Below are 19,633 nucleotides of genomic sequence, written 5' to 3' on the forward strand. Positions count from 1 at the left end.
CGAGGGAAGGATATTTTACCCTTTGCACTTTCTAGATAAGAGCAATAAACTTCATAGACAGTACAACTCATCCATATCACTGTAGATTCAATGTGCTGTCCGTTTAACAGAAACTAATTATTTACTTTTTCTATTCAATACTACAACATCTATAAAAAAAACACCAGCATTGTTTAATCGTTCATTATTCAGTCCATGTACACCTCACTATGAGACAGTTAATCAGCAATAGCATTCGCTTATAATGAAGGAGAAACAGTATAGCAAAGTAGCATAAAACCAAATTTAGTCACATTAAGCATAAGAATTTAGGTTCAGACTGTCACTCACATTGCATTAATACCAGTATGAATGATACAAATATGTAAATAAACAAACTGACACAAAAATGAAGGCTATGCACAAAGAAATAAGCAGAAAAAGTATGCACCAAACATTTTTTAACAAGATTATTGGAAGGATTCTCACTGTTACCTTTATAAATTACATTTACTGACATGCACTCAATGTGTCTCCAATGGGTAAATATGTGTATAAAATAAGCAGGGGTATTTAATTTAAGTGCCAAGAGGTCCCGTCTTTATATTTCTTTTTTTTTTATAAATAAAAAATGTTTGATATTTAATCATCTTAACCCAGATGGATGTACTATATATGCCTTTGATCTTTTATCATATATTTTATATATTGATATCCACAGTATGTCGACTCTGTGGCTTTAGGGCAAATGCCCTCTTAATAGAAGTCTGATAATTAACATTTGTAAATAAATAAAAAACTTGTTTCCCAATTATAACGTTTTTCATTACAAAATGTGACCCTGCTTGTAAAAACCCAGCAAAAGTATTTTATCCGTTTTCTAGATTAAATCATCCCAGAGAATATTCTGTGAAAATATAACAACAATATCTTCAATATTGCCTGAATAATGCCATTTTAAAGATTGAATCTAATTGAAATTAATGCTTTAAATTCATATGTAATGCTTGTTATCTAATAATTAATTAGATTGAGACTTAAGCCTGGGTTTTCACAGGGTAACACATGTTTACATGCTGATCAATAAGGATAATGCTAAATAAAAAACGTTGTGGTTAATAAAATATCACACAAAAAAGTACACTAACCCTCTTCTCTCAACAGGTGGTCTAGCTTTTGTTGAAACTACTAACTTTGTATTAGCACCTAATGTAGGCTACTTTACTAAAGTCGCTTTGGATAAAAGTGTATGCTAAATGACTAAATGTAAATGTAAATCCGGTCGAAAGGTTGAAAGCATATTGCAAACAGACTGACACATACAAATTCTTAAACATTGCTGCATTTTGTTTACTGCTGTGTCCATTTACCTGCTCTGCGTGTCTGTTAGCAAGTGTCTGCTGATCGGCGCGTCTTTGGCGGGAGAGAAGCGCGTTTGGCGCTAGATAACGATATATATAGCGGAACATATAAATATTCCTGAGAGGCTTGTGATGTGATTTAAACTACCAAAATAGTCAAACGTTTTTAATGGTTTATTAGGCTATGTATGGAACGAAGCAAAGGTCCGGATGCGGCCCGCCAACTGACCGACATAAAGTGTATAGGCCTATATTAGCCTACATAACCACTGTATTTACTCATCATCATCTAAAAACGAAATATCTCTCTTATATTGTTACTTAATTATACAAAACAAGAAATGAGGCGATGACACAAGAAATTCTAAGATGCTCACTCTCTTTAATCCAGATCTAACTCACATGTACATCTCACATTCTCTCTGGTCTCTACACTGATCTCCCTCTAGTGTTCAGTTCTTGTAATAACAGTTTATGTAGACACAACAATCTCCTTGGATTTTTTTGTATTGGTCAATGTGTGTGTTATTAAGCATTACATGGTATATGCTACTAAAAAATATTTTTACAAACAGTAAACATAGAAAACAATTAAACCGTAAAACAATAGCGAAATGTGTAAAAAGAATGATCTGCTAACACGCTTTCTTGCAATTGCAGTTTTCGATTGAAACTTGTGACAACTAGCCCCGGTCTCGCCTGTTGCGTTGAGGGTCTAGGAGTATGGCATATGGCAAGCCATTTTGACATAGATATCACTTAGAAGAATTTCAATTCAAGATATCTTTAATTTAGTTTTGTCGAGTCAAAAATCCAATTCAAGATATCTACAATTAAAATAAGACTAGTAATAAGTTACTTTCAGATATCTGCAAATGTGGTTTTGGATATCTTTAAAAATGATTCATTAAAGATATCTTAAATGTGATTATGACTAGTCAAAGACCAGTTACAGATATCTCTAATTATGATTTCTACTGGTGGTAACTCAGTTAGAGATATCTCTAATTGAATTATCACTAGTAAAAATGAGTTCAAGATATCTCTAATTGGAATTATGCCTAGTACAAAATGAATTATAGATATCTTTAATTGCAGTTTCTACCAGTTAAAACACATTTGTAGATATCTGAAAATATTTTTCAATGGAAGAATATGACTAGTCAAAACAGCATTGTAGATATCTCAAATGTATATTATGAATAGCCAGAATAACATTATAGATATCTTCATTGCCTGTTGTGACTAGTAATAATCACATTGTAGATATACTAATTCCAATTGCGACGACTCAAAATTACAGAAGAGATATCTGGAATTGGAATTTTGACTAGTCAAAACTAAATTATGACTAGTACAGCCAGGCGTATTTTATGTCAAAATGGCTTGCCATAATCACACACTCCGCTGAGTCAGGAGACTGTGCGCTCCGGCGGTCAATTCGCCGGTATTTGCGACACAGCAACTGTGTATGAAGTCAACGTGACAGAGACAAATATTGTAATGGTCTTCTCGGTCATCGCTCTGACGTCACTGTTTAACAGAGGGACCGCAGGATGAACGGTAGTATATAAGATGGACACTATTTCTCTTCTGAGTCAACTACTGAGGGATAAATGAAAAAACGTATACCCGACATCTCTTTACTATGACTTTAACACTTGTGTTTATCTTCCTCGTCGCGTGCCCACTCGCCTGCAGGGGTAAGTTTATCTTGCAAACTTTTTCGGAGTTTACCTTCATCAGAGCTTTTGAACAAACATTGTACTGGTTATATGCATTCGTATATTAAGTGCATTAATAAATCAGTTTAGTGTTTTATAGGCCTAATATTTTAAAGTGTTCTTTTTTAGGAAAGGGGACAATATATGTTTGCCTATGATACATGGAATTTCTGTAAAAATATATTTTTGTGTTTCCTGTAAATGGTCAATAAAAGCTAAAACATTGAGTTATTTGCATGTTCCGTCACTTTTAGTGGACAATATCCCTACAGTTTCATAGAAACAGTAATCATAGGTCTCATTATGTAAATAAGGGAAATCGATTTAGCATAATTGGAAATTAATTAAGAATGTTATTTTGGCATGGACAGCGTGCCAAACCAACCGAACCAAATTTGTATGCCTGGGTTTTTATCTGTGTCATCTGTGAAGGAATTGCTTAAGTCACCTTATACGACTGCTTTAAGACTACAGGTGAAACATTTGTTCCACAGGATTAGGACCCGGGTGCTGATTTAATATCTTGTCTGTTTATCTTCCGCAAAGGGTCAGGTCAGGAAAACATGAGGTCCCACATAGCAAGGATTCACTTTTATCGTGAATGAAAACGTGTGTCCAAATAAATCTTTACGTTTTTTGCACCTCCCTGACACAAAGTTGTTACATGGTCGGAAAATAACATCATTTACTGTTCAAATTAAATAAAGTATTCGTAATACTGTATTGATTTACTCACTGTCTGGGTACTTCATTAATAGACATAAATCTCTAATAAAGACTCAGCCTGTCGGTTCATTTGACTGTCCAGAGCAGCAGGTTGTGACCAGAATGGAGTCAAGCTGCATTGGAATGCATTATCTGACTGATTAATGACTGGACTTGTGTCCTTCCCTTAGAAGCGCATAATAAATAAGGATTGGGATAAATGAGCTGGTTTCTTTCTCACATTTAACTCATCATCATTCCGTCTTCACAACACTTAATGTTTGTTTCCTTCTTTTTTCAGGGTCGAAATGGACATACAACGGTAAGTGAATCTACTTGGTTGTATAACTGTACAAAATATGAACAAATTGCAAAACCTCTTCCAAAGATGTAAAAAAGTCATACAGGTTTGAAATGACATTAGTGTGAGTAATTGGTGACAGAACTGTCCATTTTGGCAGGACTCTTCTTTTTAAAAGAGGGTTTGGATCGCAGCACCCTCAAGATCTTTCAGGGTAATATTACCTTGATAGCTGGAGGAGGTGCATTTTAATGCCTTCCCTGTAAAGACCAAAGTGGTAATGTTCATTCAATCATCTGCTACAAAGAGCAAAACACCTTTAAAATAAACCGAGACCTTTAAAATAAACATGCCTAATCACGACCGCTATTGCACCGTTCTGGTCTGATGCCTGTAATCGGGTCACCGCTTCTGGTGACCGTCCTCATGAGTCAAGACTATTCCTGGACCGGTTTGACTGTTATCTCTCACAATCCCAATATGCCATACCAAATTCGACATGGAAACCATTTGGCAGCCATGACGAAGGTATCAAAGTACACTTTCCTCCTGGACAGAAAGGAACCGGGGTGTTGATTTGACCTTCTTGTGACCCCCTTTGCCTCACTTGCCTCAGCGATTATTCCCACCATGTACTGTATGTCATGTCATTTTTGTTCGTTCCTTCCCCCGTTTCACCGGCAGATGGGGTCTCAGATTGCCTGCAGGTTTGCAAGGAGACCCTGTTGAATTATTACAGGGTCATACAGTACTGTGGCATAAATAAGAGGACATGGGGTTCAAATATGTGTCATCAATTTCTATATTTAACTGTATTTTATGTATTTCCAAACTGCAGATTTCGTAGTCAGAAGACAGAAGATAGTTCACCCAAAAATTTGACCCACTTATAATTTCAAACACGACTTTCTTTAATCTCCAGAACACAATGTTTTTGAAGTAAGGCCGGTGCCAAGGTATCCACACCAAAGGGCACACATCCTGAGAAACACAGAGCTTCACCCAATACAATGAACTCCCCACAGAGTTAGCATCTCCATCTCAGACGGCATACAACAATGAATGATGATTGCAAACTCACACCTCCAGATCTGTTCACTTCTCCCCCTCTCCTCTTTCTCTCCCACTAAATTCATAGCACATCAAAGCTCATCTATAAACTGGGTATGACAAATACCATATTCAATATAAACAAAGAATCTTCACATACATTTTTGGTATAATTTGAAGTGTCTTTGTGCGATCTACCAGCAGTAGAGCAGATCATAACATCGATTTGAGAGTTAAAGATATTCTGTTACCTGCTGAGGGTGTGTCTTTCCTGGGGTCTTCATGTAAATGCCCATTTGTGGCCTGATCAGATCCTGGACAGGGTTCTTTACAATGTAAATTGTTGTTGTGTGGAGGAAGGGTATTTTGTTCTGGATTTTTAAGGGAAACTGGCAAAAATTTCAGGGGGAATCTTACTGAGATGCACCTCATAGTGCTGAGTGTTCCTTTGGATTATCATCCTAATATCTTGTCTGCATTTAACTGGCTGAAGGTTTTACTTTAATGCCTTACCTGACAAATACATCGTAATTGGAAATAAATTGTTATTTGAAATGGTCCAGATTTGTTTCAAGAGTATGTGTATGTGAAAATTGATTAATGAATGAATTAAATCTTAAACACCTGAACAAAATGTTAGGAAACGTCAACCTGGATGTTCAAGAAGTCAATACAATAATAATGAAATCTTATAAAAAGTATTGAGGTTTTTATCTTTTGGAGTCAGAAAAAAATTGCGTTACGTCAAAACAATAAAACAAAGCCCCTGAAAAGACCAAACGCACCTGAATGTTCAACATGTTGCTGGATTCCTCCATTGGGCCAGCGGGTGGTTCTGTGGGTTGTTTCTCTCGATCCCCCCAACCCTTACATTGGTAACCAAACAACGGCGATGCTCATTCACTTCTATTGTCAAGACACAAAACCAAGTAGCCTACCGCCGTTGTGAAAAATAATACATTTAAGAAATCTGAAAGATTGGACACATCTAATGAGCAGAATGTCACGGAGAATTGAGGGTTTCACTCTTTTGTCTTGGGCAACCACTCAGAGCATACCAGCAAACAGCAGCTAAAAACAATTAGATCACGTTAGAATATAAGAATATAAATTTAGTTTTATTGTGCACCTGGTTTGAAATAAGATACAATAAATTCAAGGAGCCTCAACTGCAAGATGGAGCAAAAATAATGGCTTTAATTTAGCAAGGGCTTGTTCTTTGAATCGCTTGCCTGTGGAACTTCGCAGCTTCTTTTAGGTTAGAACAATGAAAAGCTACTCTTATATTATTCTGTCTTTATGTGGCACATTGCAAATTGAATCTATTTAATCTCTTTCGTGATACTGTATTTGTGAAATAATGTTTGCTTCTGTGTTCAGATTTACAATGCCCAGACATCCATAATATCCAACACATTTTCACAGTAGTTAGGGTTAGAGGTGAGGCTTAGTTATTGCTGTTTTTAATGCTGTGATTGGTCTATCGCATGCAGCGTCGCAAACGGGACGTAGGCGGGTATCTGGGCGGGTCCCAAGCCAATAACTTTGTTATTCGTTCGCTTTTAGCGTTACAACTTGGCAGCCCCGCTTTCTTATTTTTTCAAAACGCTTGGAAGCTTGCGCTCTCGTGGCGCCTGACATTTCTAAGCAACCATGAAAATAACATTGAAAATAACAAACTTGCACGTGCAGAAGATGCTAAATGTGAACGTCCCTTAATAATTTTCAGCACAGTATTGCATCATATGATTTTTACACTGAAGACTCTCATTAAGCTTGTCACTACGTTGCAATAAATGCAAAACTTTAGTCTGTAGCGGTATATTCTGAAGAAAGCATTACGAGTTGTTGCTTTGTGAGATGTTTGTCTTGGCAGTTACAATATTACAATTGCTATAAAATGATATTTTGAGATGTGAACAATGTGATAGAATTAAGTGGCCGAAGCAACGGATCATTGCTTGAAATACCACAAGCGATCGCTCTATGATCTCGAAACACTGCAGTGCTTGTGCCGCCGTAGAGCACATTGTAGATATTATCATCTCTGTCAAACAAAGCTCATTTGAGTGCTTTCCTCTGTACAAGCTAATCCTGAGAACTTTTGACATTCTCGGCTGACTCGTGCTGAGCGAAGGCCTTTCTGGCTCTCTGACAGAAGCAGGATGACAGATCTCACTGCCTGAAGCTCTGGAGGACACAAGATGATATCAAATACGCTTCTTGGCTTGAAATGTCATAACCAATTAAAACTTAAATGTCTGCCAGTTTATTTACAAAGTCCACACAGCAGATTTGTTTTGTGAGGGTCAGCAAGATTTTTGGAGGTTCTTGCTATAGGAAAACAACATTATGTTGATAACTGAAATATGAATAACATTTATAAGGTCAGAAAGAAAATATTTACAGGTAGGCGTCCTTTCCTATATTGTCGCAATCCAGTCGCAAAAATATAATGTTTTACAAATTAACTGTCCTAACTTTAAATAATTTGATATGTATTTGGAAAAATATACGGTAGATGGTTTCATCAGATGCATGCGATGGCCCAGATTTTATTTACTCTCCGATTTTAGTTATAATATAACAATTTATTTAACTGTATATTTGATTTAATATTTAATTATGTATTATTTGTTTTAAATAAATTAAACCTAGTCAACAGTTATTGATTCTTTGCAGAAGTTAGATTCGGGCCACGAAACATTTGTTTGTTGTTGACCGTTTCTTCGGACGTGTGCCTGGACTGCAGTTTACCTCCGGTCTATGTTTGTTTATCGATCTGGCTAGTGTCTAACAATAAAACCATTTATATTTAATTTATTTGAGACCCAAATTTGGCCAAGTAACGATTCTTCTCGGTTTCTTTTGCTTGTTATCAGAAATAATCCATGCCCTTTTTTTGCGAATGTGTACCGGAAATAAAGGGCAGTCCACAAACGCTCGCATGCACAGTAACATTGGTTTATGTTGTTGATTTGAAAACGTATATTATATTTTTCAGTAAAATCCCATGTTTTGTAAGGGATGAGTAACCAAAATTCCCACAACACCCCAGTCAGTCAGCATTGCACTGGTCACCATTATACAGTATGTTCTGCTAAAATCTACTTTTATTGTTTGGCTGTATTTCTGAAACCACATGGACTCCAGCAGTTCCAAACCAGAGAGTCGCAGTTGTCTTAACTGTGTGTTTATGCCAGTCTCATTATGACTATATAACGTGTCAGGGTGACAGCGGTTAGACGTCCATACAGCAGATCTCTGAGGGCTTACCACCAGCGTCTGATGTTATGATGGAGTCCTAATTAAAAGACGTAAATGAACTGGACAGTGAGTAAGTATAACCATAAGGGAACAATGTGTTTCTTTGGCTGCCTTTTTTGCCCATCGTGGCGCTTTTATAAGAACTAAAAAGACATTGTTTCATTTCCGCAGTCAAAGCAGCCCAGAGTACTGAAACCGGACAGAAAATTGGCATGATTGGCATAGCATACATAACAACCGTAGTATAATAACAAACATGGCCGTTAACAATCCGTAAATATCTGTTTTACCTTTTAAAGGTTTTGTACTTGATTTAAAGGTTCTTCTTTATAATACTGTAGTATTTATTGTTCTTTGAAGTCAGCTTTGAGGAGGAGCAAAACGTTATATTTTATTGTTGGGTGTGGCATTGATGTAAGAGTATTCATTTAGTAAGGCAGTGTTTTGCGACAGCTGACCGTACCCAGACTTACCAGAACTCATGGCTCTTTAGTCCAATTTTGGTCTGCCCAAATATGCAAAAGATGACTGAATAAGGTGGAAAATAAACTACAGAATTAAAATATAGCCTACATTGGCCTACTGGCTCAAGTCAAAAGATTCCACCCTCTATTTTATATGATATCTCAGAGATACCGCCGTCTTTTATATTTACAGTATATTTCTGTAGCTCCACCTGACCTGTAAATTTTTTTTACAGTGCACGGCACAAACAATCAGAATTAAAGGCTAGAACCATGCCTTTTACTTTTGAGTTATTTGGGTATAAACCCTACAACCCAAAGTATAAGCAAGCACCACTAATATCTGGTCTACTCATCACAATCTTTGACTTTTGTTCCAGGACCTGATGGAGAACACCACTGGCCCAGGAACTACCCGTTCTGTGGTGGAGCGTTTCAGTCACCCATTGATTTCCAAACACAGCTGCTGAGATACGATCCAAACCTACCACCCATTCAAGTCCAGAACTACAACCTGTCAGCCCATGAACAGCTTATTCTAAGCAACAACGGACACTCAGGTTGGTAAACCCACCTACGATATAAATGTTTTAAACATGTTTTGTTTTAAAAACCTATATAATAATAAGCCACACTTGCAAGTGTGCGCTTCACGTCCAGGAACCAAAACACCAGATGTCTTTACAGTCAAGTATGTTTGTAGACACTACAGTAAAAACACAAGGAAAATTCATAGCCGCTTTAATAAATTAAAGGATTTGTGGTTGTTAACCACGTCAGACACGGGTTAAATAGTCTTTCTTCTCAAGCTTAATTTCTAGGTTAAGACGGAGAAAATAACAGGAGGATGTATTTGTATGTCAGCTGCAGCCATTTTCTGTAGTCACCCGCTTATTATGATAAAACAACAACCTGTTTATACTCTTGTCTGGAAAATATGATCAAGTTTTGTTTATGACCCAAAGTAACATATTAAATGTCAACACGAGTACTACTATTCTTGGTAATGTTTACTATCCCTTATATTTCTAGTCAAAAGCATATTATTTTTATTATCCATGTACCGTTTTATGACTTGACGACCTGAGTGTATTTCTGACGAGCTGAGGTTTATTTACCTTTCACTTTCCAAATAACAAATACTTTATTGTGGTGTTTTTTCTTTTGTGTTCACAGTGCAGTTGTCTTTGCCTCCACACATGTACATTTCCAGCTTACCTCACAGATATTCAGCGGCTCAGCTTCATTTCCATTGGGGCTCATCCAATCTGCTCACCGGTTCAGAACACACTGTTAATGGAAAACAGTTTGCTGCAGAGGTAAAGTCAATATGTACATGCCCACCTCCAAGACAAGACTTCATTCATGTAAACACTTTTAGTGCCTGATCAGACTGTTTTCTGTGGCATATGCGCTCTTTGAAAGCATTTAAACCCTGTGTGATAGTAGCAGTTTGTAACTGCATTAATATGCAACCAAATAACAACAAGACCCGAGGTCATGATGCAATGTTCGTTTATGTCTGTCGAGGTGTCGGAAATAAACCAATCCATCTCTGTATCATTTTAGGATGAGGTTTGTAAATAAGTTGCTTGCATACAACTTTTCTTATGCAACCACGAACCAGAGGTGCAGGGATATATCACTTTAAGAAAGTTCCTATATGATGAAATGTCTGTAAATGCTTATTTTTTTGTCATGAAGGCTACAAACATGGACTCATTGATTGTTTGAAAAGCTCTGAATTTCCTTTAATACTTTACTAATTTTATTATAATATCTATTGATGATCTGTTCTACTTTAATAATAATTAAATGTATAATAATTCAATTAATCTATAATTTATTATAACATTTTCTCTACCATTTTAAGGAAAATAAATGTGTTTCATACATGCTAACGTGTATCTTAAAATGCATGGTTCTGAAGAATGCGACTCTGTTTTCTATTCTTTACATTGTTCTCTCCAAAGTCTCATTCTGTGACGTTCATGACTTTCTCACCAAGCACAATGAGAATTTATGGCTTTTGTCCAACATTCGTAGGCTAGGCAAACAGCATGAAAAAACAGAGTTGACAAATACGTTTTCAGTGCATCGATGCTTTTCACATCATAAGTTACACTTTTGTTGGTTGTGTTCAGACTCTTTTTAGCAATTTTGACATTTTACTTGTTTAGTTTGTTTCATATTGCTTTATTCTGAAAGCGGATATTTGTGATCATACAATATAATGCAAACTTTATTTAAAGCATCTTTAAAGGACAAATTTGCAATAAGTTGCAACCCTTAATTTAATTATTTACATTATTTCATTAAGTGTCCCGTCATTTAATTTCTATGGAAATGTTGTGAATAGATTTCTCAAAAGCCTGTCTTTCTGTTGAATGTAGATGCATGTTGTGCATTTCAATTCTGATAAGTACCCTAACATCTCCATGGCAGTGGACAAGCATGATGGACTGGCTGTGCTGGGAGTTTTTATTGAGGTAAGTCCAGATCTCAGACAACTTGTAATGGAGTATAGTTAGGACTTAGGGATGGCTTAAAAGCATGCTGGTTTGATCCCTGCGAGGACTGAGCTATGGACCATCATCGCATTACAGTTAAGCATAAAACACCATACCAGGTTGTTCAGATTTTTTAGCAAAATATTTTTTAAATACCTAAAATCTCTAATATCCCCTATGGTATACAAGATTTTTTTTATCCCAACCATTAGATTGGAGAGTTCAACCCGGCTTTCGACAAATTCTTCAAGTACATCAATGGGATAAGATACAAAGGTAAGCTTGTGTGATTATTCACAATCACAGAAAGAAATGTTGAACCTCACAAGTTTAACAATGTCTCATCTCCAACACGTGAACTGATAGACCAGAAAATACAGGTTCCTGCCTTTAACATCCGTCAGCTGTTACCAGCCGCTCTGAATGAGTATTACCATTACGATGGTTCTCTGACAACACCGCCTTGCTATCCCAGCGTGCTGTGGACCGTGTTCAGGAACCCTGTCACCGTTTCACACAAACAGGTAAATTTGTGTTCTTTCTCATGTTCGTTTTCTGTGACAGGTTGTCTTGAAGGCTCTTAAGGGATTTAAGTTAGTGTATAAGTTTCTAGTTTACATATTTTGACCACAGCTAGACATGGAAAGAACATGGACCATGCTAAACGCTCTAAAGGTACATTTGAAAGGTTTTCACCTTAAAAAAGGTGAAAAAAGGTTTCTTCTTAACACAGAAACTGTTAAGTGTTAACTCTTTGCTTGGGCACGACTGACTACCATAATAGAAAAAATTGCTGTGTAAAGTTCTTTGTTCTGTTGAACAAAAAATAATATCATTTTGAAGAGTATAGGAAAGCAATCCGTTTTGGGGGATTTTGACTACTATTGTCATTTTTTTCTCACTATGGAAGTCATTGGGGTCCAAGAACTGTCTGGTTATAAGCATTTTATCCAAATATATTTATCTATGTCTCTAATTTTCATTTGTGGGTGTACTATCACTTAAAAACATTCATACCATAGTAAGTCAATACAAATCATCACATAAATTCTAATGGTTTTCATTGGAAAATACTTACCCAATAGCTTTTTCCATTAAGACCATTACAAAATCCCTTGTGTGTTCTGGGGATTATTCCAGTAGATTTCCCTGCTGAAAAAAAACAAAGAACCCCAATAGAAACCATTACAGAAATGCTGATGGTTTCCAATAAAATACCCTTACAACCAAATACCTTTTTCCATTATAACCACCACAAAATTCCTTTTTGTAGTGTGTTTTGGGCAATATTCCAATAGGATTTAACATCCCACCAATAGAATCCATCAAATACCAGTAGAACCATTACAGTTTCCATTAAAGCCAGTACAAATCCCTTTAAAACCACTTGTTTCAGCAGGTACGACCCTTTTAAAGGCACTGATACTATAAAATGTTGCTATAATACTATTCTAGATAAACTCATTATCCTAATTGACTATAATGACATTCTATTTTGTTTATGTTGTGAATTCGTGCTAACTGCCATATGCAATTGTTGTGTCTTCACAGTTTTTGGCATTGGCCACAGCTCTGTATGCCTCACATGCTCAAGACTTGGCTCCCGTGCCTCTCCATGGAAATTACCGGAAGCCACAACTAACAGACAGCCGAGTGGTACTGGTGTCATTTAAGGACGGTGAGTAGAACTTGGATCACAGCAGACTTATTTTCAAACATAAAATGCTTAACCATCTAGCCACAGCATGATTTCCCATCAAGGAATTGTTAGAAACATGAACTTTCAATCTTGTCTTTTCCTGTGACATCCGTGTATGCGGATGGCCTCTGTTTATGCGCTGTTAACTTTCTTGCCCTCAATGAAAGACCTTTTTCGGCTGCAGTGTACTTCAAAACAAAGCTGGGTTCTGAATTAAATGCTTTAACTGACATAAATCTTTCACTCTAAACCTGGTTTTAGGGTTCGGTGCACCACATTGTTTCTCTCTTAATGTCAGGCAGTCTGTTGCTGCGAGATAATATCTTAGTTTGCTCTCATTCCCAGATGCTTTAGCACTATCGTCTGATTCAGTTTGGCTGTTTTCTGGTATCTTTGCATGAAGGTTCAATTTGTCATCTTTACTGCATGCGAGGAAAATGGCTGTTCTATTTCCCCTAGTCAAGCCTTGCCACATAGCCTACATTGAGTTGTGCACTGTTAAACCTGAACCGCTGTCTGCGTTGTGTCTGGTACAGGATTGCATGCCATTTTTTCAGTCACATCCCCAGCTGAAAGAAGACGAGTCGTTCAGAAGCTTCTGATGGGTGACTTGGCCGATCTGGCTGATGATGGCCTCCACCAGCTTCTACCAAAGCTGAACCCTCAACCTGACGCGAATAACAAATGGAAGACCACCAAAAAACACGGTCTCCATAACCAGGCCACTCAACATCAACAATGGCCAAAAGTCCCTAGCGACACCGGTCACATTACCTCCGTCGGCAAGAACTTGCCCAGACACGGTTCTAAAGAGCAATGCTTTGATACCCTTGAGAAAAAAGTCTTACATCAGCTTCAGAAATATAACGCAAAGGGTCGGACGGTCGAGGCTTTGAGAGACATTGTGTTCCCGGAGTTGAACCTCAGGAGTTATTTGGGTTGCAAGTCTGAACTGGACCTACAGACCGTGAGGCAACTCTTGCAAGGAAGATCCAGGGATGAGGCCGCCGAGCTCGAACAATCACTGACTAAAGCCATGCTGAGACAGATGAGACAAATCGGGTTGCATAGACATCCAAACCAGAAAAGCATCAGGGGGGATCCTCGAGCTACATCTGTGAAGGACTTTAGCTTGGGATCTGCTTACCACAAACCTCAGCAAGTGGAATGGGAAGATTAAGCAACTGAAGGCCTCAGACGTCCCCTGAAGCTTCCATTTCCGCTGTAGTCAGTCATGCACACTCAGAATACTTGTCAGCTTGGCTCTTAGGGCCAGAACGGCATTTGACTAATACTAATTTAGTTTGACGGCACTCCAATGCTTTGTCTCAGAGACATGGAGAGGTTTTGTTGTCTACTAGTTTTGCTTTTGTGCTCTCAGATGCAGGTATACAGGCAATATTGTGGCAATTTGACTTTTATTTGTTGTGCCTCTGGCTTATAAAAAGTTGAATGTGACCCTGGACCACAAAACCAGCCATAAGTAGGACTTGATATTTGTAGCAATAGCCAACAATGTGCTACATTGTATGGGTCAAAATTATAGATTTTTTTTAATGCTATAAATCATTAGGATATTAGGTAAAGATCATGTTCCATGACGATATTTTGTTAACTTACTACAGTAAATATATAAAAACTTTATTTTTGTGAGTGAATGCAGCAAAATGGTGAACAAAAATGGCTGGAAACACATCTAAAATAATGGCTCGCTGCTGCTCGCTCTTTGTAAATTTAGATGGTGTCTAAGTAAAATTTAGAATCTGGCTTTCGGGTTTATCTACTCTCCACAACGTCATTACAGCGGTTAGCCAATAGAGAGTGTTAAAATAAACCATTTTCTTTTTAGCAATGGCCTGCTACGGCGCCTCTGATGGACAACTTTAAAAGCGATCTTCTCTTTTTGTGCACCCACAGATTTCAGATTTTCATATAGTTGTATCTCATAAAAATATTGTCCTATCAAAAGCAATTTCCCCAAGAAACCATACATCAATGGAAAGCTTATTTATTCAGCTTTCAGATGATGTATAAATCTCAAATTGAGTTTGGAGATTCCATAAAGTGGATGTTTTTCATGTAACGTGAACATCTGGATCCGAAAGCTGGATTGTGGGTCGGGGCAACATATGCAAGGCACAACAAATACTTGAAGTCAATATGTTAAGGGCATATTTTTATATTTCATTGGAAAAGTTGAGCTGTATTTCAGAGTAATTTATATTTTGTTGGCAGAAAGAGTCATCCGAGAATATATAGGAACAAAATAAGCACTTAAGTATTTTGACACAGCTGCATTCAACAAAAAAGAATCTAAACATTTTTGGGTGTGATCAAAAATCTGAACAAAAGTCATTTTTGGATGCATACTTTATATATATTTTGGTGTCTAGATATGGGTTGTAAAATAAAAGCAGATTTACTGTAAATGACGTAAGTGTTGTTTCTTCACCAAGTAGAGGTTGAACATTACATATACTGTATGTTGCTAATAGTCATGTCAACATACTATGGGCATGTTTATTTGATCTGTATGACATAGACAAAACCTTAAAAATCATGGTAATTGTAAAAAAAAAAAACATTATGATTTAAGGGTTAAATGTACACTGTAAAAAAATAGTTTTACAGAATTTTACTATCATCTTTTTTACAGATTTTTCATGTATAATGTCCATATAATTCGTATAATTCAGCCAATAACCGTTTAATTACAGAAAAAGACTATAGTGTGTGACAAAAAAGACAATAATTTTTATTTTACTGAATATTTCTGTGGCCCCAGCTGCCAGAAAATGTAAGTTTCTAACTGTACTTATTTTTACAGAAAATGTGTGTTTTCGTTACATGCAATTGTACAAGATCCTTTCGATTTTTAATAGGATTTTAAGTTTTATTCAGTTCAATGAAGTCCTATGCTGTCCTTCTGAATCTTTATATCTCCATATTTTGTGAATTTTATTTTTTGTCATAAATCATTATTATTAGTCGCCCTTAATGTTTGTCACTGGGTTTTTCAAATTATCAAAAAGTGCTTGTCAACTTTGACAACACAGTGTTAAATCATTTAATGTTAAGTTTTTTCCTTTTTCTGAAAAACAGGAAATGTTTGTTTTTCAAGAACCCTATCTCACCTTTATTTCCTTTTATTCCTTTTAACATAGACGTCTTTTCTTGGATGAGCTGGGGTATGTCGCTGTTTGTGTGTGTAATGTACCATATGTGTGTGATGTCAGATGTTTCGTCACCTCTGGCTAACAGACGTGATCTGTTTGTGACGTCATGCAGTGAAGTGTGGCTGCAGTGTGCCGTTACCCCACTCCACACAGCCGCAACCTAACTCCTCGTGACATAAGCCTCGACATATGTGGGGGGGCATGTTTGTGCTTTTAGTCTTAAGAGACTAGATCGCCGACGTATGGTTTAGATCTAATTGTAGTATATGCGATGGTGCCTGAAACATAGCTTTACTTTAAACCACTGCGCATGGCTGACGTGCATGTTTGTCTCATGTGACATCACTAGATTTTGTCAACACGGGTGCAGTCATAGCCGCATGTGTGTTTGTGCATGGTGTCAGTTGTGTAACTAATCCGTGATGAGTGTTTTTCAATAAGTTACTGTAAAATTACTGTAAACATATGATATATCAGAAAAGGTATTCTACATAACACACATTTAACTATGAGGTCAATTTCTTTGCAGGTGCGGTGCTCACTATAACAATATCATCTTTGGTTGGAGTTGTATTGATTATTATATTAGCCTGGTGTCTTCTGAAGATGAAGTAAGTGTTGAATTGACTTTTTTGTTCGGGAATATTCTGAAAAGTATTTGTTTAGAAATAAAAACTGCAGGGTTGCCGTCATTTGCTTAAACCCAATGTTATCAACTACGTCTAATAAATAAAGTTTGAAAATCAGTTACATAAAGCTTACATCTAAACTAAGTAAAATATTTTGAAAAATGCATTTACAAGACGCAATCTTACCATCTTAGATATAAGGATGCCATGCTGCTAATACCTTTTTTGTGCATACAATTATTTGTAAACAAACAATGCTCAAGCCAGAATAAGAACAATTTAGATTTGATTGACTAATGCAGTGGTTCCCAAACTTGGGGCTTTGGCCTCCTGGGGGACCCCATGATGGATCAAGGGGGGCACAGATTGTGTGGCATTTTATGAAATGAAATAGAATTTTAGCAAACATTTTATGCAATCAAACATCAATTAAAATAATTGATCTTCCAGCATTGTATAACTGAATACGTCTTTGGTTTAATAAAAAATATGTGTTTAAGATTATAAGTCTTTATTTGGGGGGGACGCAAAGCGATGCACTCTTCACAAAGGGGGCCTTACAATGAAACATTTTGAGAACCACTGGAATAATGTTTATTTAACGCAATTTTCCACCAAAATGTTTTAGTTTTCAAAATGTTTCAAAAAAAGTTTCTAAAGATTTATAGAGGCATTTGGCAGGTGCTTTCATCTAAAGTGCATTCAAGCATTTAATGCACATGCTTGACACTTATGACTTTGCTATTGTTAGGAAGCAACGCATGTATATTTATATATTGCTGGCACTGTATACAGATAAAATAGTTTAAAAAATGACCTAGTCTTTAGGCCGTCTAAACATGTGATGCTGACATAAGTTGCTTTTCACAAATAAAAGACTGACCATTCATCTTTCCTTTAGATCTAAACGTGATGGGCAGAAAGAGTTGAACAGTGGATACAAGCAGGCCCAGAAAGAAGAAAACGCCTCCGAAGTATAAACTTCGCATCTAATGAAACCTGATTACCAACTGCTCTCAAAAGAAAAGCACAACGTACATTTTTCCGCAATTTGTGTGTCTGTCCTTGACTTATGCCACTGGTTGGTTGGTTGGTTGGTTGCATGCATGGAATGCTTAGATCAAATGACTGAAGTGCACATGGCGTTCCAACATACATTTTAGAGCTGAGGATTTTCTTGTTCAAGCACAAACCTGAGACAACACCGAAAGAGAAGACACAGAAATATATACTTTTTCATAAAGCATGCTGCTCTTCTGAGGAACTGACCACAATAGCTTTCAAACCCGGCGCTTTAAAAGACCAAATCATTATGGTTTGCAGAAGACGGTGGAATGTATGCCAACGTATGACATCACAGCACTGGGCATACAGTACGTGGTGGGAAAAGACAACGATTGCCCATGGTAAAGGGGGAGTTACGGTTCAGCTGAGCGCGTGGCGTCCTCAGATGGGTAGTTAGAAAATCCCCACCCTGTATTTACCATTGTGCCGGGCGGGCGATTAGAGTAATGAAAGGATCCAAGTAAAGTTCCCACTGAGCGGCCCATTGTTTCCCCGGCCTGCGAGTAGGTTGACCTTTGACCCCACTTTGCCTGACCAATCATGAGACTAAACGCCCATGCACATCCAGTGATCCATACACATAGAACGTACTAGTGTTAGACTGCTACTGTGAATTTACCGTACTACTGAATGAAGTATGCACGAAATACTGTATGCATATTCAATGACTTGAGGGATTGGGTTGATGATGATGAGTGCTCAAAACTTCTTGCTTTTCATTTTTAAGAGATTGCAAGGACTTGATGAGCTGTTTTATGTGTATTTGATATGAGTCGACGTTGCAGGATGCTGTTGTGGAGCATATGAGTGAAAAGATGATTTACAGCAATTACAGTGATTATGAATTTACAGAAAAATCTTATTTTGCTCTGATTTTAATCTGCCAGCAGGCAGAAAATGTCCATTGCAAAGATTCTCATAATCTTGTGAATTTAGCAAATCTGATTTACAATACATTCAATACATGCTCAAACCACTGAGTTACAGGGACACCTAAAACGCTGTTTTAAAATCAGCCATGAAACTCCATGTGGGTTTATGACGGTTTTTGCGCTTTCCTCTTTACCAATAAAACACATCTATTTGCTTAATATGGTTATTCTGGTGAAGCTCAAGATGGTTTATCAAAGGCTTGCTTGTTAAGTAGGTTCAAAACTGTGGAAACCAGCATTTTACAGTTGTCTTGACCCCAGGTGAGGTCAGCTCTTTGCAGCATTCACATAAACTCACTTTTTCACCCAAACAGTTACTGAATTGTAAAATAGAAATGTGATTTTAATTGACTTTACATGTTAGTCGTGCACAACTGTGGCCAATCTATTTGTGATGAACACTGAAAATTTGTCTAATGTTTTTTTTTTCAGTTACTTTCTCACTTAACATTTTTTTATGTTTTTTAGTTCACTTGTTTAGTTATTAAACTTGATGAAGCGAAAAAGAGCTACTCATTTATTTAATGGAATGGTGCCGGTGTTCAAACAGTACTGCCTCAGAATCTGAAATGACTCGATACAATTTCATCCAAAACTTTTCTTAGATACAGCTTTAAAATGTCCAATCACACAATGCATTGTTTCGTTGAACTGGATGAATTGACAAAAAAAAGGAGGACCATTTGTCTTGAGAGATCTGTGAGGAGATTTTACATTTGATCACCATATTGTCCCTTCTGTTTTCTGTATGACCTCTAGTGGACAAGTTGT

At 37.0% G+C, this 19,633-nt stretch overlaps 1 protein-coding gene across 2 annotated transcripts; it reads left to right on the top strand.

Annotated features, from left to right (window-relative positions):
• Positions 1-2,872: 2,872 nt before the first annotated feature.
• Positions 2,873-19,363, top strand: ca12 (carbonic anhydrase XII). 2 transcript variants are annotated; one of them, XM_079450265.1, is made up of 11 exons: positions 2,873-3,043; positions 4,071-4,091; positions 9,232-9,411; positions 10,028-10,170; positions 11,245-11,340; positions 11,574-11,637; positions 11,728-11,885; positions 12,913-13,039; positions 16,225-16,248; positions 16,766-16,847; positions 17,767-19,363. In XM_079450265.1, exons 1-11 carry the CDS (start codon positions 2,989-2,991, stop codon positions 17,843-17,845), a joined length of 1,029 nt encoding a protein of 342 aa, XP_079306391.1. In that variant the 5' UTR covers positions 2,873-2,988; the 3' UTR covers positions 17,846-19,363. The 2 variants fall into 2 exon arrangements, with proteins under 2 accessions (XP_079306391.1, XP_079306390.1); XM_079450264.1 differs by lacking the exons at positions 16,225-16,248; positions 16,766-16,847; positions 17,767-19,363 and adding an exon at positions 13,597-15,486 and having other exon boundaries at positions 2,938-3,043.
• Positions 19,364-19,633: the final 270 nt, after the last annotated feature.

This window comes from Barbatula barbatula (assembly GCF_947034865.1).
Source record: "Barbatula barbatula genome assembly, chromosome: 25".
Lineage (NCBI taxonomy): Eukaryota > Metazoa > Chordata > Actinopteri > Cypriniformes > Nemacheilidae > Barbatula > Barbatula barbatula.